At 39.7% G+C, this 17,226-nt stretch overlaps 1 protein-coding gene and 1 long non-coding RNA gene across 2 annotated transcripts in view; one reads left to right on the top strand and one right to left on the bottom strand.

Annotated features, from left to right (window-relative positions):
- The window catches only part of dally (division abnormally delayed protein), a 119,892-nt gene extending 106,250 nt beyond the window's left edge, over positions 1-13,642 (top strand). The window contains exons 6-8 of the mRNA XM_022073145.2: positions 7,304-7,430; positions 8,152-8,323; positions 9,035-13,642. Of these exons, the coding sequence (XP_021928837.2) occupies positions 7,304-7,430; positions 8,152-8,323; positions 9,035-9,213 (478 nt within the window). The 3' untranslated portion in view covers positions 9,214-13,642. The remainder of the gene's footprint in view (positions 1-7,303; positions 7,431-8,151; positions 8,324-9,034) is intronic.
- LOC147874288 (uncharacterized) lies at positions 12,463-17,132 on the bottom strand. Its single transcript, XR_015534625.1, has 2 exons — positions 16,929-17,132; positions 12,463-15,717 (listed from the first exon to the last, which is right to left on the bottom strand). It is a non-coding gene; the product is annotated as an uncharacterized LOC147874288 (long non-coding RNA).
- Between the last annotated feature and the right edge of the window lie 94 nt (positions 17,133-17,226).

The following is a 17,226-nucleotide window of genomic DNA, read 5'->3' on the forward strand; positions in this document are numbered from 1 at the left end:
TGCGATGAATTGGCTATAACTTTATTGACAGGCTCAGTTCACTTCGATTACCCACGGTTGACGTCAGTTACCCCTTGACGGCACTCCCGAGTTTCTGAAATAAGCGGTTTCCCGCGTCACCTGACTTTGAGTCTCGAAGCTCACAGTCAGTGCTCTGATGCGGTCGGCGTAGAGTGGAAGCCCCCAGATCCTTGCGAATTTTCCTGTCCTGTAGAGCAGCACACCCGTTTCTGAAGGACGGGCCCCTTCTCCTGTTGAAGAGAAGGCGGGTAATGTCTGCTGTTATGGTGTATGTAACATTTGTACTGTAGTTGGTTAAACTAACTCGATGCAGCGGAGTCCATCTTCTTTAGTTCGCCTGTTATGGTACCTGAAGGTTCATTACCGCGTTCAGAAGGGCCCGCAGTTTTTCATGTTAATCTTAGTTCCTCGCCCACGACGCGAATTTGACAAACAGCAACCCCTCTCAGTTCTGGGTCGGTCTGGGGTTGTGGGCGGACAGAGCCGAGTCCAGTGGGGTCTGAGTCACGAAGATGCGGGCGGCATCGGAAGGTCCATTTATTTTGAGTGCATTTCCTGTGTGCGTGAGTCACAGAAACAGAGATGCTGTTACAATAGAAGGAAGTCAGATAATTATATGCCGAACCGAAACGATCTGCCAGATTTTGTCGGATCGTCCAACAACTCGTAGTACAAATGACTGATCATTCCAAACTACTGTCTCGCGTTGTTGGCCCGCACTCATTCGTGGCACGAACAGGAGAGATCACGTGCCTTCCTGTTCCTGAGGTCGCGCGCCACATGTTGCTAAAAAATACACCGCGTCTTCCAAGGGCGTGGCAGTAAACAGAGAATGAGATTTTGGTTGAATGGGAGTTTAAATTGACCGGTTTTATTGACGTCAGTAACATTTGGGAAGTGCCTCTTCTGCGTTGATTTCACACGAGAGCGTAATTCTGGATATAAAAGAGACCCTTTTCCCGAGGCATCTTGGCGAAACGTATTGAAACAGCATCTGTTCTGTCTCACTGGACCTGCCGAACCTCTTCCGAGACGTACCTTGTAGTAGATCAGTGAAGCCTGAACTGGTATTGCAGACTGCGTTGATGTGGATTGGTCCTATTTGCACAGATTTCGTCCTGAAGTCGATGGTCCAGTAAAAAATTAAATTAATGGCTTCAGATGAGACGCACGAAAGAATTTTCGCTGGTAGTGACAGCAGCGGCTTTCTGTGTCGAAACTCCGACCGCTTTTACCCCCGGATAAATTTATCGTAGCGACTTGGATGGAATCCATCTGTGAATCGAACCCCGGTCGTCCAGACCAGTTTTTACCTGCGATAGATGACTCTGTGTGCGTTCGTGGTCGATGGTGTGTTCTCGTATCCTTAAAACCCTTCCGTTCTTCGGAAATCTCTCCTCGTCCATTACAGGAGAGTTATCGCAAAACCGGGTAATTGCCGAGTTCGCCTGTGGTCGGTAGGAATGAAGGAAAATAAATATTTCTGGCCCAGAAGGCCTCAGAGCGTCTTGGCTCATACACTAATCATAGCGTCTTTAATTTTGTAAGTCGGTGGATTAAGGGGTCTTTTTTATTTTATTTCAACTGTGTACAAGTTCGATTATGTTTCCAGCAGAAATTCGCCATCAATAAGTGGCATTTCACTCGACATGAAATGTTTTAGGGTGCCGACTGATTAGCGCGAAGTGAGGCTTCGTCACAAGATTGTTTAATGACAAAAGGATACGAGATGACGACGAACTCGTCTGTGTCCGCCCCCATCCCCAAAATATACCAGACGAAAACTGTAATCGAACTTTGGTGACCGGCCTTTTCAACCGCCACTGATGCTTCGCGATGATCTGGAAACAGGCTATAGGGCCTGGAGGCTGCTGTCACGTGGCCGTCCACTGCAAGATAACCGCGCTGAATCTAGTCTTGAAGAAATCCGGTTACACCGGTCCGCGCGGATTTTTCGGTTCGGAAGAATGTGATTGAATAGAAGCAACTTCTTCTCGTCGACACTGGACTGATGCTGTAACGTCAGATTTTACTTACAGGAGTGACATCTGGACCGATCGCGACGTACAGCGATCCGGATTGCATGCGACTGTGTAATTGTATTGTGCTGGAAACGTGGGGAATATAGGGGGTCCAGTGATGCAGATAGACGTACGTAGACTTCGAGTCCTCCTGCACCCCCAGTCCAGAGCGACTCCTTTAGCGAAATTATCGTAGGACGTGGGTGGTTTTCCTCGGCCGTGAGTCCGAAGGTGGCTGTATTCTGCGCTGTTGCGAATATCGCCCTGATGATGGTGGCAGCAGGGACGTCTTAAACGTCGGTAAACTTCTATACCAGACTGCACGGCCCAACAACCCAGAAGACAGCCATAATGCAACGGAATAATCGGTACACCCTGAGGGTGATTATCAGTTTTGAAGTCTGAACATCTGCGTGTTAGACGCCTAAAATGACACCCTGTGAATATAATTCGGTTTCGCACATGAACACCGACCCCTGAATTTATGGCTGCACGCTTTATAAAGTGTCTGGAGCGTGGAGTAAAATGTATTTATGCGTACGCAACTAGTCTTCATGTGGCCATTTTTTTATTATTTTTTTGGCAAAATACGTACTTACGATCTTATCAGGATCTTTGCCAACAAAGATAACGAAACCTGTTATTTTGTTACGATGAACAACATCTTAGGCACAGATCAGCAAAAATGAAAAAAAAACCTTATATGCCAACATCAGCGCCTTCGTATAAATGACAAACTAAAAACATATGCAGATAATCAGATTAAAAATATGTACGCGTTAACTTCTTCATAATAAAGTCTGGGAAACACTGAATTGTCTTCTGTGTCCTTCCTGCTACATTGTGCCGTGTTTCTCTGTGCTCAACAGACTACCACGAGGATGAACGATCTCTTGTTCGCCAGGTCATGTGACAGAGACCATTCTGGAAATGTCATGCAATGCGGTAAATTAAGTAAGATGATATATTTGCGTCATATTGTGAAATTTAATTAATTATTCGGTTTTTGTCCGTCTAATCACAATTCATATTTAAAAATTTACAATTAAGATAATTAAAATATCATTTTTACACTTTAACTTTTACACCTGAAGATGGTTTATATAGGAACCGAAACATGTTGTAAAAAAGATGTTCCAATTGTAAATCGATTGTTCGATGAGGAACAAAAAAATTATATTTTAATTATCTTAATTATAAATTTTTAAATATGAATTGTGATTAGACGGACAAAAACCGAATAATTAGGTAAAATTAAATGTTGAAGTTGCAGGAGCAATCTGAACTATCTGTTGTAACAAAACTCGTATGGAAGTTTATCCTGAGCCAGCTTAATCCGGTTCGTACTCTTAAGACCCATTTCCATGAGGCCCGTCCTTGTTTCCGCCTTTCATCTTCTGCATTCAACAAATATTAGAGAAAAAGTGGGAGTTCTCCAACTATTTGTGGACTTTAGAAAGGCACGTGAGTCAGAAGAGAGGTTATGTGTGGCATTTTGATTTGAGTTTGGAATGCCAAAGAAACTTGTTAGGTTAATTCAGATGTGTAGAGTTCGTGTAGGCAACCTTCTGTCGTATCCCTTCCCAGTGCACAATGGCCTGAAACAGGGGGATGCTTTATTTCCAGTGCTTTTTAATGTTGCTCTAGAAAATTACATCAGGAAGGGCTCGAATTGAATGGGTTCAATTCTTGAAGGCCATCTTATCTCTGCGTGGCACTTCGTTGCAGGCTAATGCAGAAGAGTTTTCGTAGTGCAAACATCAGTGATCTCCTCTTACAAATTTCGAAGGGGAATATCTTCACTCCATGTTCTTTGCCTTTCAGAAGCTTTGTCATAGACGGCGTTTGTTTTTGTCGTCATACCTGAACAGCGCATGTGCACGACGTTACATCAGGAAGCTTATAGCAGCGTCTTCACGGATGAAACAATTCTGTGTAGTTTATCAAGGCAAAATCTCAGTGAAACTTCTCATGTTGTGTTTTTTATTCTTGTCATCACAGCGTTGCAACATCTCCAGGTATAAATAACACCTGGATAGAACGAGGGAGAATTTAAATTTTGTTGTGGGTTATAACTCAAAATTTATGTAAACTATTGCAGGAATACGGATGTTGACAAACTGAGTCCTTATTTTGACTCAGAATGTGATATCAGCAGTTATAGGAATGTCTGTAACATTGTTGAAGAATTCGTGAATTAAAGAAAGCGATTATTCTGGTTAAGTGCGCGTAGGAAAAATAGTCCCATAATTTACAAAATGGCCGTCATCTGTGTATCTTGGCACTAACTTGAATGTTAGTAATTATTTCCACGCGGATTGAACATTCATATTCTTTGCTGGATGTTGTCTGAGCCCAGTAAGTGACGTCATTTAGAACAAAGTCTTTACAGAAATGCCAGTGCGATCTTATACAATCAACGACATCTTATTCAGTGTGACGACGTAATTGTTCATTTCCTTCTGTACGATATGAAACACAGGGAAATAAAGAATTAACATAATCAAAAATGGATTTTAATTGAAAAGAATCTGCCTTTTTTTAGGGCTTATATAGGCCGATATGTTTAAGATTGGTATGTAATGATATTTATATTTATTTGAATTTGAAGTACGTGATACGTACTACATAGTTTATTTATGTGGTTTCGTTTTGAAAACACTGGTTATAATTGTTGCAAAGGTTGTCAGAACTGCTGACATTTCAACTTCTTAACAGTGATACAGTTTGCTCTTCATATGATGAACTATTTTAGACAAATTCTTTTTATTATTAGAAATTAATGCAATGTAATTTGTTTCCTATAATGTCGTCATTGATTTTCAAGGCACAGAGAACATTTTTACTGGAATCGAACGCAGGGCTGACATTTTGAGTCGTGGCCTTGGTTTCTGCTGTCTCGTTGTCGAGGAAAACTATTTTGGTCTTACGTAGACCATCGTCACAAGGACTCGAACCCAGGCCATTGTTCAGAGTTTTGATGTTTCTTAAATTGAATCCTTCTTTCAGGGTTTACGCACCCCAAGTTTGCAGCGAATCTGTGAGTTATAAGTGAATATACACAGAAATGCTTCCTGAAGAAGTCTGACTCTTCTAATACCGAAACCTCTCACTCAGAATGATCTCAAAGCCTCTTTCATTCACCTCCCATATCTTCAGTCTTTCAAATGGACGTTTTCGAAGCGAATTTGTGTACAAATTTCTTGTCCAACCCTTCTTAAATTTTTTCAACATTTTCTGCAGTGAAGGATTGTACTGAACTCTTACTGAAAGAAAACGATCAGGGCGTGGCAATGTTGCGACAATTACATTTTTGAAACTGAACATCAACGAGGAGAATTAATGAAGGTAGCGGTTTGTGTGTTTATCAGACTGTACGCAGGTAATTTATAGTGACGATAATCTCGACAGTAACTGTAACAGTCCGCCGATTATCGCGGATTAAAATCTGGCAAATTTTACACATCCAGCGCTTTGCACGGCTTTATCTGCTGTGAATTTTAATGCCCCGTACGTGGGAATGTAAAATTGTAACGCATTCAGGTCCCATGTATCAAGCAGCGTCCATTTAGAACATCGTGGAACTACAGCGGTGCATTGTTTCAGAACGGTAACTATCAGAGAGAATCCAGCTTAAAAAAGGAACCAACTTTACAGGGGTGTCCAGTGCCTTAACATCATTTCGTATCTTACGTGTTTGAAGGAATTAGTATTATTATTATTTAGTGTTCTGTGTGACGCCAGGTCCATATGAACAGGATCCTTCCGTCCTTTTCTCGGACTGGGACCTGTTCATATACGTTCTTGGCAGATGATCCAGAAGTGGTTTGCCATTGCCTTCTTCTGTGTGTGAATGGAGTAATTGTTGGGATGCCACGGAGGAAAACTCCGTGTTGCCTAGACCACGGCCTTGCCCAACACAAGTTATAAATTCGGGCACCGCCGGGAATCGAACCCGATACCCCAGGATTACAAGGCCAGCGTTCTAACCGCTAGACCACCGTGGCGGTCATTTGAAGGAATTACGGGCATATAATTACGAAATTGTACTTTAGAACGGAGTTCTTGAAACAGATACATTGTCTCTCTTTTTTCAATATGGACGTTCTTAAAATGTCCCTATTAAGAAACAGCTTTCTCATAAGCGATGAATAGAAAATTGACTTTTAACACTGTAATCGAAGCATTTGCCAGGGATCAGCTTATAAAAATCCTTATGACATTGCTCTGGACACACTTTAGTAAGAAATCAACTGAACGTAATTTGATATGAGTCACCTCGCTGGACTAGTGACGTAGAATTATGGCGAGACAGCCTGGAAGTTTCTGAGAAGGTACAGTATCAACATTCACTTGGAGGCACTGAGGGAAACCATGAAACTTCATTCCGTGGTTGTAATTCTAACTTTGAAACTTCTGAATTAAAGACAGCAGCGAAGAACACAAACAACTAGGGCCTGAGAGAGAGTTTCTGAGCGGCGACAAGTCGACTCTGAGATAATCGTTATCGAAGCTTTCCAACCACTCGATTGTGATCGCAGCGCAATCGATTGGTCGATTGGAAGTTGGCGTGTACACCGCGAGGTTAAAGCGGTCAGTCCCGAATGTGACTTTGGACCAGAGCCAACAGTTTTAGCCATGTTAACAGATTTAAAAACTTTTAAAAACGAAAAATAATAGTCTTCTGTCTTATTTTGTGGTTCAGTGTTACAGCAAACCTGTCAGATAAAATGCATCGTTAGCTTTATTACGCTCGTATCCAAACTTAACTGACGATAACGCCTGATTGTATGCAACTGACTAACGATGCATTTTTTTTCTGATCTGTTCCGCTGTAAAAGTTTCTGAAGGTGTTTGATGGGCTAACTAGGCTGGCACAGTTGACACCCCTGCTTTGGACGTGTTTGTACACTCGCTCTTTTGAAACCAGAAGCCATGAAAACGTGCGCAGAAGACACTTTGTATATAGGGCAGGTAATGGATGCGAGATGAATTCGCCGGTGCTGATTGGTGAATTTCATTGACCAATGAGGAAAGAGGATATTGACTTGCGATTCAAAAATGCGCGTATGATGATTAATTAACATTCAAGTCCATTTTGTGTGAAGATGGCAGTGTTCTGGGTTGTTACGTCGTGTAGTCTGGTAGAAGTTTCGGAGGTCCATTCTGCTTCCATCATCAGGGCGATGAGAAGACAGCCATCTTCAAACTCACCACCCGTGAAAACCTCAAATCCTACGTATCTATTTTGTGTGTTGCAGGTATACGAAGACGGTGGTTGCAGCCACTGTGAACGCGCAGAAGTACAACCCTGAGTTGATCTGGACCCAAAGAAGTCCCGATCCCAGGATCGCCCAGCTCAGTGACAAACTCAGGCATATCAGACAGGTGCGAGCGGCCAGGTCTTGATTACGTTTTTAATTAGTTCTCGCTTTACTTATCAACATCATGTATGAAAAATCCACTGCAAGACTCGGCATTTGTGACACGACAACGCACGCCCACGTCAGTCTGCAACAAGTACAGTGCGTAGTATTACTCTAAAATGTTTCTTTTCATCACTTTATTCAGAAACTGAAACTCATATTCTCCGCTATCAAATGATCACAAGAATACAAAGCGACCTCAGCTGTGAAATGTCACTCAGAAACAGTGACGAATCCGAAAAAGTATTATTTGCGTCATCTCCGCTACTAACCGGTAACATAGAACTTCCGGTTTAACTGCCAACCTTACCCAACTTATTCTTTCTGTTAGCTAAAGTTCTGAGAACGATTCATGTCACTGATTAAACAAACTCTGATGATGGAGACAGAGAGTATCCAAAATACTGGATTTTATCTACGTACTTCCGTGCCTGATCACTTCATATCTTACACGTAACGCGTTATTTAAAAAAAAAATGTATAACGTACGCCAGTGATGATATTTTATTTTAAGACTTTAAGTTACATTAAGAAGACAAAATATGTTTAATAGGAAAGTAGGCGTTAGGGGTTCTACATGGAAGGGTGTCATTTGAAATTCGCTTTCACAGAGTAATTTAAACTCTCGCCAGATGAAAATCTCCGTGATCTAAGTCAAAGTGACCTTTTTTTTTTTTTCAAAGGTGGTGCTGAGTCAGCTGACGTTGGCACCTGAGTCAGATTCGTACCTTCAGGATGAGGAGGGAAGCGGAAGTGGACATCCACCAGTGTCGCAGTGGATCGATGATGGGGAACCAGAAGACCCCAACTGGCCTTATGAAGGATCAGCATCAGGAGATAATCCATTACCACCAGGTAGTACAGCTCTAACGGCCTTGCTCCAGTTGGCAGTACTGACAGATCAGCTGATCTAAAACCCGAACATGAGCTCATGACGGAAACTTCTCCTTTTGTGACTTTTGAGTTGGATGTCAGAAAGGGCTGACCTAACCTAACCAAACCTAACCTAAACTAAACTAACCTAACCAAACATAACCTAACCTAATTCACATTTTGTATAAGTAAGAAACAAAAATTCTCGTAAAATACGTTTTCTTTTGCAAATGAAAATTAGTTTCTATGGTCAGATTTGAACATGGGTCCTTTAAATTATAATGCCAACAATCATGAAAAAAAAAAGGTGCTTCCGTCAAATTTCTAGCCTTGCCGGTGCAGCACAAATAATGTTTCAGTCAGCAAACATTACAAAGCGTAATTAGACTTTTTTTTTTTTGAATATTACAATCCATTTCCAGTTCGTCTTCGTATGACGTCCACATGGAAATTTTTAAACATGTACTTGAATAATAAACAACTGCTTGCTTAAAATGTATTTCTGTGTGAAGGCATAAACAATTTTCTGCCGCCGTGATTCAGGCGTACATATTCGCCTTTTGCATCAGTTCCAGTTTTGGACTTTGGAATTTTGTGCTTTAATGCAACTGTGTGGCTTTCTGTGGTGCAGAAATCAGAAACTCGTCATCTGCTTGGACATCACAATAATCATCTAATTTTTATTCTTTACAGGAGGAGATGAGAAAAAGCCAAAGTCAGGATCTTACGACCCATCAGTTAACGGCAACAGTATTCTCGGTGGCTCCGCACCGCCTACTCATGCTGCCGCCACAAAACCCACCAGACACTCGTGCGCTGTGCTCGTCACAGCTGTGCTCTGCAGGATCAGTCTTGTATTACTGAACGGATAAAGCTGTCGCCTCCATCAGGCGCCTACCACGTTTTGTACTCACGAGGAGAAGGAAAAGAAGAATAAGAAGCTGAAGGAAAGGCTTATAACGTATAAAGCGTTAAAAATAAAATTGTAACAGAAATTAAATATCTATTATTATAATTTAAAAAAATTTAAGTCGTGGCAGATTGGTTCAGTTCTAGTTCATCTCTTCATTAACCTATTGGACAGGAAGGAGTTCATGCAATCAGATGTTTAGGTCGAGTGCGAGTGAAGTGAATGGAAGGGCGAGATGCACGTGTTTTAATTTTGTGGCCTGATCATCAAAATGTTTGGCCAGGCTCAGTAGTTTGCATATGCTCCGAGGTGACACTTTCGTGGAGGTCGTAGCGGAGTTATCTTTCGAGAAGGTGTCGCGCACTCACGAGACGTTATTTCTTCCGTTCTTCTTGCGAGAGTATAAAGAAACGAGCATCTGTATGGCTGTGAAGGATCTGTACACAGTTGCTGTTTTGACAGCTGCTGTAGAACAAACATTTTGTTCTGATTTGTAGACGAGCGTGATGCCTTTCAAAGATAACTCGCGTCAATAAAATTCTTAATGTTACTGTATCTTAGTTTTTTTTGTTACGATACAGCAACATAATTTTGAATGTTTCTTTTAAGAAGGATTCAGTTGCTTCATTCATTGGCTGACGAAATATGGTTTCCGCTTATTTGCTGTGAATTTATAAAATAGTCTGTGGGTAGAAAGAAACATTGGGGTTTTTTCTCCATTTCACCATTGTGTAATGCTTCCTCATGTTTGAAACACGTAACATGAGTTTGCAGAGCAAGATGGGGTGTTCCTAATAAATTTCTTTTTGCAGTGTACTGGAATGGTCCCTGCTGTGTCATTCATCGTGGATGAAACAGTTTGCGTCAGTGACCAGCTCCATTCCGGGCCTTCGCGCTAATTTACGTCCTATAAAGGCTCGACTTTCTTGACAGATTCTTTCGCGTCTCGCACGGCTTCCTGAGGAACATTGGCTTTACTCTGATGATGCTCGGTATAAAGAATTTTACTTTAGTAAATATCTCAAATACAGGAATTAACAGAAATAATTTTTTTATCTTGTAGTCTGAGGCAGGTAAATTTAATTGGGGTTGGCACAACAAAAACATTGTTTTTTAAGTTGTACATGAATCAGAAAACAGAAGGAAGTCACTTTTTTTTAAAAAAAAATAACATTATAGATTGCTGTCTTCTGGGTTATTGCCCCATGTATTCTGGTAATCTACCAGAAAGTGAAGTTTCCGTAGTGTTTTTCGTATACCAGTATGCCTTAAAACATCGACACGGACAATAGTACGACGTTGAAAGCGGTGCGATTCACCTCAACATCAATCCTCCTGTCGATGCAACAGACACGAGCACTGACGTCACGTTACTTCTGTAATTAAACTTTTTTATTCTGTTTCTGAATAAATTTTAAAATCTTTTTCGTAATTTCGATAGCTCAGTAATATGGACTGAAAGACCAGGGTTTTGAATCCTGACAGGAGCATATTCTTCTCTTTGCCATGTCCAGACCAGCTCTAGGACCCGCAAGGCACTTTCCTCGTAGGGTGGGAGGGTACGTGGAGCGTGAAGCTGACCACAACCCGCAGTCGCAGTCATATGTTGTCAGTGTGCCAAACAAACAGCACGAACTACAGAAATATCAGTCCTGTTCGGTTTTTGTTAAATTACGATGGTCACCTGAAAGTAAATTGCAACTCTGATAAGGGAGTGGCCAAATAATGGGTGATGACATGATTTTTAGCGGGCTTATTTTGTTATCAAAATCATCGGTGTTCAGTTTTACTTCAGCATTCCCAACACGCGTTGAAGGCGTCTTAATGAATTTTTAAGAAAGTTTCACAAGTCTTGAATAATAGCGCACAAAACATAATTTTGTCAATTAGTGCGGTGATAATGAGATTAATAATGACGATTTCTTGAGGCTTGATCCGTATAAAATGATTTTTTGCTCAGATTTTCATAAAGGTCCCTGGTTTATTTTTAATACTACCGCTAACTAGGCCAAAGAGTGAGTCGTGGATTCAGGACTTGACTCCGCAGTGTGCAGCGCGGCAAAGAGAAAAGTACTTTTATTGAGGTTTGATATTAAAATGATGTGTAGGTCATGGTATTATCTGTTGATTTCCAATGTTTTTATTGTGTGGTTAGTGATATTTCAGTAAATGCCAGTGGTCCCAAGAAGTGTTACTACTAAGTGAAGACAGGTATTTTTGCAGCCATTCTGTTTCTAAGATTAACTGCTGCTTAGTTAATGAAATAAAAATAATATTGAAATTTGTGTAATCATTTCCTCACATATAACACGCAGAATGGTATTTTTGTGACCTGTCTGTAATTCCATATTGCTTATTGATTTCTCAGACCGTACATCATTTTATCGCCAAATTAGATGCTACAGTCTTTCATTACGTAACCTGCCTTCACTGTACAGTTCGTTTAGGAAGCACCAAGACCGTCAGCTACTGTAGTACTGAGTGAGCCTTCATAATAATATTTGGGTCAGATAACTTTCATTTGAAACGTGTTGACACGGCAACGCCAAAAATCATTCTTCAGAATCTCTCCTGGTTTCCCTTCCGTCTGTTTATATTAATTTAGAATTTTTGTTAAAGTAGAGAGTGAAACGTCTGTGATTAATTTTTTTTTTTTGTAGTGAGAGTTGGAGACGAGGAAGTTAGAATGGTGAAGTGTTGAAAGAGTGGCAGCATTGTGTGTGTTTTATTTATGTTATATCTCACTGCTTTTACCCATATAAGTGCTTGCAAGACCTTCATTATTCTGGTATAGGAAATGCCATGGTAGTTAAATTAATATAAAGTATTTAAAGAAATAATATAAAATGTTATATTTTATGAGAGGAAAAGGATAAAGTAACTCGCTCATATGCGCTAACAACAAATTGAATACATTGATCATATTATCAGCAAGAGAAACAATGTATATGTTTGTTTTCTTATACCCCACACCAAATACCTTGACGATAAAATAATAGCGACTATATTAAATACAATCTCAGAAAATAATTTTATAGTACAGGAAAAGAAAATAATATGTAAAGATCTGCGAAGTGTGTTGTTGAAATCTTTCGGGCCTGTGATAACTAAGGAGGTAAGAGAGACAATCGAGGGAAATGTAAATTAGGCAATATATTACGTGTTTGTTATTGTGCCATATATGGTATAATTAGAAGAATGCCAACAATAATTACTCAGTTATTATATCATTTATATGTGATAATAATTTACAATCTACAAGGAATTAATTTCATTTTGTAAGTATGGGTGTGTACATTTATGTAATGTGACATTTTCTTTGGCTGCATCTCCATTTTAAAGTTAAGGATACTGAAGTTATTATTCGTGTAAAAATTGACTATTCAAGTTGTGATGTTCCTTGTTTTTTAAAACTTATAAGGTGTTACTAAAGATGTGTATAATTGTTCCAATCTCTAGTAGAGATTAGGATACATGGCCAAACACTTGTAACTTAAAGTAATAGAAAACAAATTTAAGTATCGTTAAAAATGTTCATTGTAAAATAATGTTCTTTCTTTCATTATATGGAATAATAGTCATGGTTACAAATGGTTTGAAATTTAATGTGCAGTTTTAACTGTGTTTATGTTTCTGAGTGTTTCTTGTTCAACCACGAACAAGAAGGATTTTCTGTTTCTTAAAAATAATGGCTCTGTGTATGTATTATAGCATTAATGATTGCCATAGACTTTAATATTAACCCTTATGCCTCATGAAGACAGGGGCTAATGGCCAACGTTGTCTGTGCACAGCTGTTTCTTACTGCCGTGTTCTTTGGGTGGCTTAGCTGGTGTTATAGTAACGACAGTGAATATCTGTAATGCAGCTCAATTTTAATCTTCTCTTCTGACATCCGTAGACTTCCTCCTTTGCTATTTATGCATTCACAATCAGTGGTTTTAATATGGGTATTAGCTGCCTCGAAACAGAAGGAACGGTCTGTAATGCTCACAATATAGAAGCAAGGGAAGCCACTAAAATCCTGCAGCATTAATCTATGTTATTCTATTGCTAGTGTTTTGTTTCTCATTTTTCAAATTCACCATAGGCAAAGGGTTAAAAAAAACTATATTATTATAAAATGGCTTCCAAATGTTTTGCTTCATTTATATGCTCTGAAGAAGATTACTAGTCTTTAGCATTAATTAATAAATGATGTTAATGAAGACAGCATTTTTGCAAGGCTATTTTGCAGTAATTTTTTAGTTTCGTAACAGTGGATCAGTTGTTTTTTTTAATTTAAAAACTGTTTGTGAATTACAAATGACAGGCAGTCCTTTTCCCATTAATCAATTTAAAAACTCATTGTTTATAGTACAGATTAAAAGAAATTCAGCCTTTTTAAAACACGTATTAAAATTACTTATTTCAACCCTGATCCTTTCCTAAGATTATGCTTATTATATTATTTTTAATTAAGCCTTTACGATGAGGCGAGATGGTATGATCATTGCACGCTGCATATTTTATAATTTGTACAGACTTTTCATCTCATCGCTCTTCGGTAGTGGTATTACAATCTGTTGTGATGTGTTGCGCAGATGATGAGCAGTGTGTTTTGCTAGGCACTGCAGCAAAAAGGTGCTTTTAGCATGTATCACCCATCACCAAGTTCAAAAGTGATATCGCTATAGTTCACACTGTAATGCATTCTGTTGGTTCCTTCAGCGTGAACACTGCCTGAATCTCACTATTTGCCTATGTAAAGCAAAGTAGCGCATGGTAACAGTTCCCTTGTCTGAACCCTGGAGGGTAGAAACTTTTTTAATGTATAGTGTGGACTTTTGACCAGTTGATTATCCTCAAACACCATATCCAAAACTCATTTGTCCTTCATCAACACCTTGCCACTGTCTCCTTTGACATGAGGAAGGTGTGTGACACCACGTGGAGATACAGCATCCTCAGAACTCTTCACGAGTGGAATCTTGGGATTAGCAGTCACTGTTTTGCTTCAAACTTCCTTCAGGAACATTATTTCCATGTCCATCTCAGCAGTTCTTATCTGTGCATTATCCCCAAAGAAATGGAAGACCAAAAGGATATATTTTAAGTGTAAACATCTTCTCTGTTATCTTCAGTATGATTGCAAATGCTGGTCCATCTGTCTGTTGAAAGCGTCACCATTTTATAGAGGTCTGGAGCTCGGATACAACTGATCATTGATTACAGATCACTTTATATTGTATGTTGCGCTGGACCCCGGAGAATGGATTTTCCTTTTTGGTGGCTAAGACCCAGTGTGCACATTTTACATATTTGTGGTGTTCACATCAAGTTCCTGGGTCTTCTCTATGACAGCAAGCTCTTGTGAGAACTTCTCGTGGGTGGCTCACGGCCGAACACAAACAGTCGGTGAATTCATTTTGTCACAGGATCAGACGCACTGAGATTCTGTATGTGGAGTCTGGAGAATCTCCTGTTTCATTACACAGCAATATTCTCTGCTGTGGTGCAGTATTCCACCGAGAACTCTGTAACAGCCTCTTAACCTACAGTTGTGTGTTTTTTCCAGCATCGTCAACAGGTCAGTGTTTGTTTGCTGTCTTTGACTCATCAGACACCCGAGAGATGTGACATCTGCCCACATGTACCACTGATGTATCAGTGATTTATACTGGCACGTCAATGAGTAGAGCTCTCGTGTGAGGGCCATGTTTTTTCCTCACCTCCACAGTTTGAGAACATTTAATACTGCTGAAATGTTTTCATCGTTTTAAGCTTTCCCGTTCCTTCAGCACCACTGGAGTAAATATTGTCTCCTTTGCGTGGACTCTCTGAAAATTCTGTGCGGTTGCTCTCCATACCTTCCCATTGTCTTTGACATAATGTGTCACATTTTTAATCTCCATGAGGCAGGTAAGTCTGCTGTATTTTGTTGGGTACCTGGCCATACAGGCAGACCCAGCAACGAGGCTGCCAGTGTGGCCATGCTAAAGCAGCTGCTTTAACATGAGCCCCCCAGCATCTGATGGAGTTCTGTACAGCGATGTTCATGCCTTCCTTCACTACAGTACTGAATCCTTGTGGCAATACAAATGGACCAGTAATCAGAGCAACAAATCGCAAGTGGCAAAATCATCCGTGCAGTTGCGCCATCCCACCCTCAGTCCAATTGGGAAGGACTGGCCATACTCGCTGAACAAATATTTATTGCGTGGGGGACTGACACCTGTTTGTCATATGAGCCGTGGGCCTTTAAACTTTGCACATTCTAGTTATATGTCTGTTACAACAAGAACCCTGATAGTGGAGGCAGTAAGCGCATCTGAAATGTCAGTACCGGAGTCCACAATGAAATGTCCCAGAAGATGGCCATCTTCATACTCGTCACTGTGAGAACCTGAAATCTCATGAATTTCACCTTTGTTTTCCATCGTGGCAGGATAAGGATGAATTTTAACAGGTTAGCAGAGTTTATTTTCTGGAACAAAATTTATAATCAAAGATGCTGACACACCTTTTTCCTAACCACCAAATAGCACGTAACTTAATCTAAATAGATAAATGTAGATTTATTCTAACCATAGGCACCTTCAATTTGAATGTAACGTGCACTCATTACAGCTGCCAGGCTGTGAAGACAATTGTATTTATTGGGAGGAAGTACTGACCAGTGTCTGAGTTCAAGTTGGAATTCTGCATTACATCAAGTGGAGTGTAGTTACCATTCTTAACTTCATATTCAGAATATATCTTTATTTTCCTTTACTCCTTTGTGTGATCAGGGCTGTAATTAAACCAGAACAGCGCCTTGATGCTTAATTCAGTGCTGGGGAGCTTCAACGCCAGTTTTTATAATGACAGTGATGTGAAACTTAGGCAATGTAATTGAAAGGCAAAGTTACTATGATGAGTAACATATTTATCCTACCATTTGTTTGAAGATCCTGAAGAAAAACCTGGAAGTAAGTGTTCTATCACAAACCTAAAATTTTTAGTGAATATTTAATTTCATACAAAATGAAACAAAGAGACTCAGTTGAAGAAACACTACTTCTAACATTAATAATTTGTTGAAGCCTAAAACTTAAGATATATGAAGGAAGTACTGGGTTCATCCCATATTAAGTAGAAGACTGCACAAGGGCCTATTCCATGCACTGTATGATGTGGCAAGATTAATATTTTTTTAATTTTCATATGTTGAAGAAATCTTTTGAGCAATTGCTGGCTATTCAGAACAACATTTCTGGAACAAACACCGTTTATGAGGAAATATCTTCCCGCAGAAGAAAAACTAATACTGATGTAGGGGTAAGAAAATAAATTGTATAAGTGTGTAAATTACATGGCATGGGTTTACAGTTGTCTTGTATCGTAAGATAAATCAAATAAAGAACAATCTGATGAAGCAGCACTGTTGTGAGAGGTTTAAGATGGCAGCAAGTTAATGGTGAAACACTTCATAATTATAGATGATGCAATGCTGATGGAACACTCAATGTTAGGTTAACCTAGAGTTTAAGTTTGAGTGTTTGACTGAAATGAGAGTTCATCTGTGGAACGTCTGTCATGTGTTAATAATATTTTTCAGACGAGTGAACAAGAGGTAGACTGAAACTGTGGTGGAACATGAGCAAAACTAGAAGCAGCAGGTTGTTGTAACCTAGCTGTTTTAAAGACATTAATTACCTTCCAATTGAACTGGGAACAACCTCTTTTCCGCCAGTCTCACCTTGTAGGGTTACCCATAAGAAGTGACGTGCCAATACAGTGACAACTGGTTAGATTGCGGTAAATGTATGTGCGAAGTGTGCTACCACCTTTCGGATGGAATATAAGCACTCGTCATAGAGTATATCCGTAATTGTACAATTCTTTAGGCGATATTTAGCATTAATGTTCCCAAATATATGTGTATATGTATAAGGAAACTATATTCACAAAAATAGGTCATTCGTTGTTTTGTTTATTCTTTTCACTAATTTAG

This window comes from Zootermopsis nevadensis, unplaced genomic scaffold (genome assembly GCF_977971745.1).
Source record: "Zootermopsis nevadensis isolate Lab colony 2312 unplaced genomic scaffold, Znev_1.0 Znev_ptg000010l, whole genome shotgun sequence".
Taxonomy (NCBI): Eukaryota; Metazoa; Arthropoda; class Insecta; order Blattodea; family Termopsidae; genus Zootermopsis; species Zootermopsis nevadensis.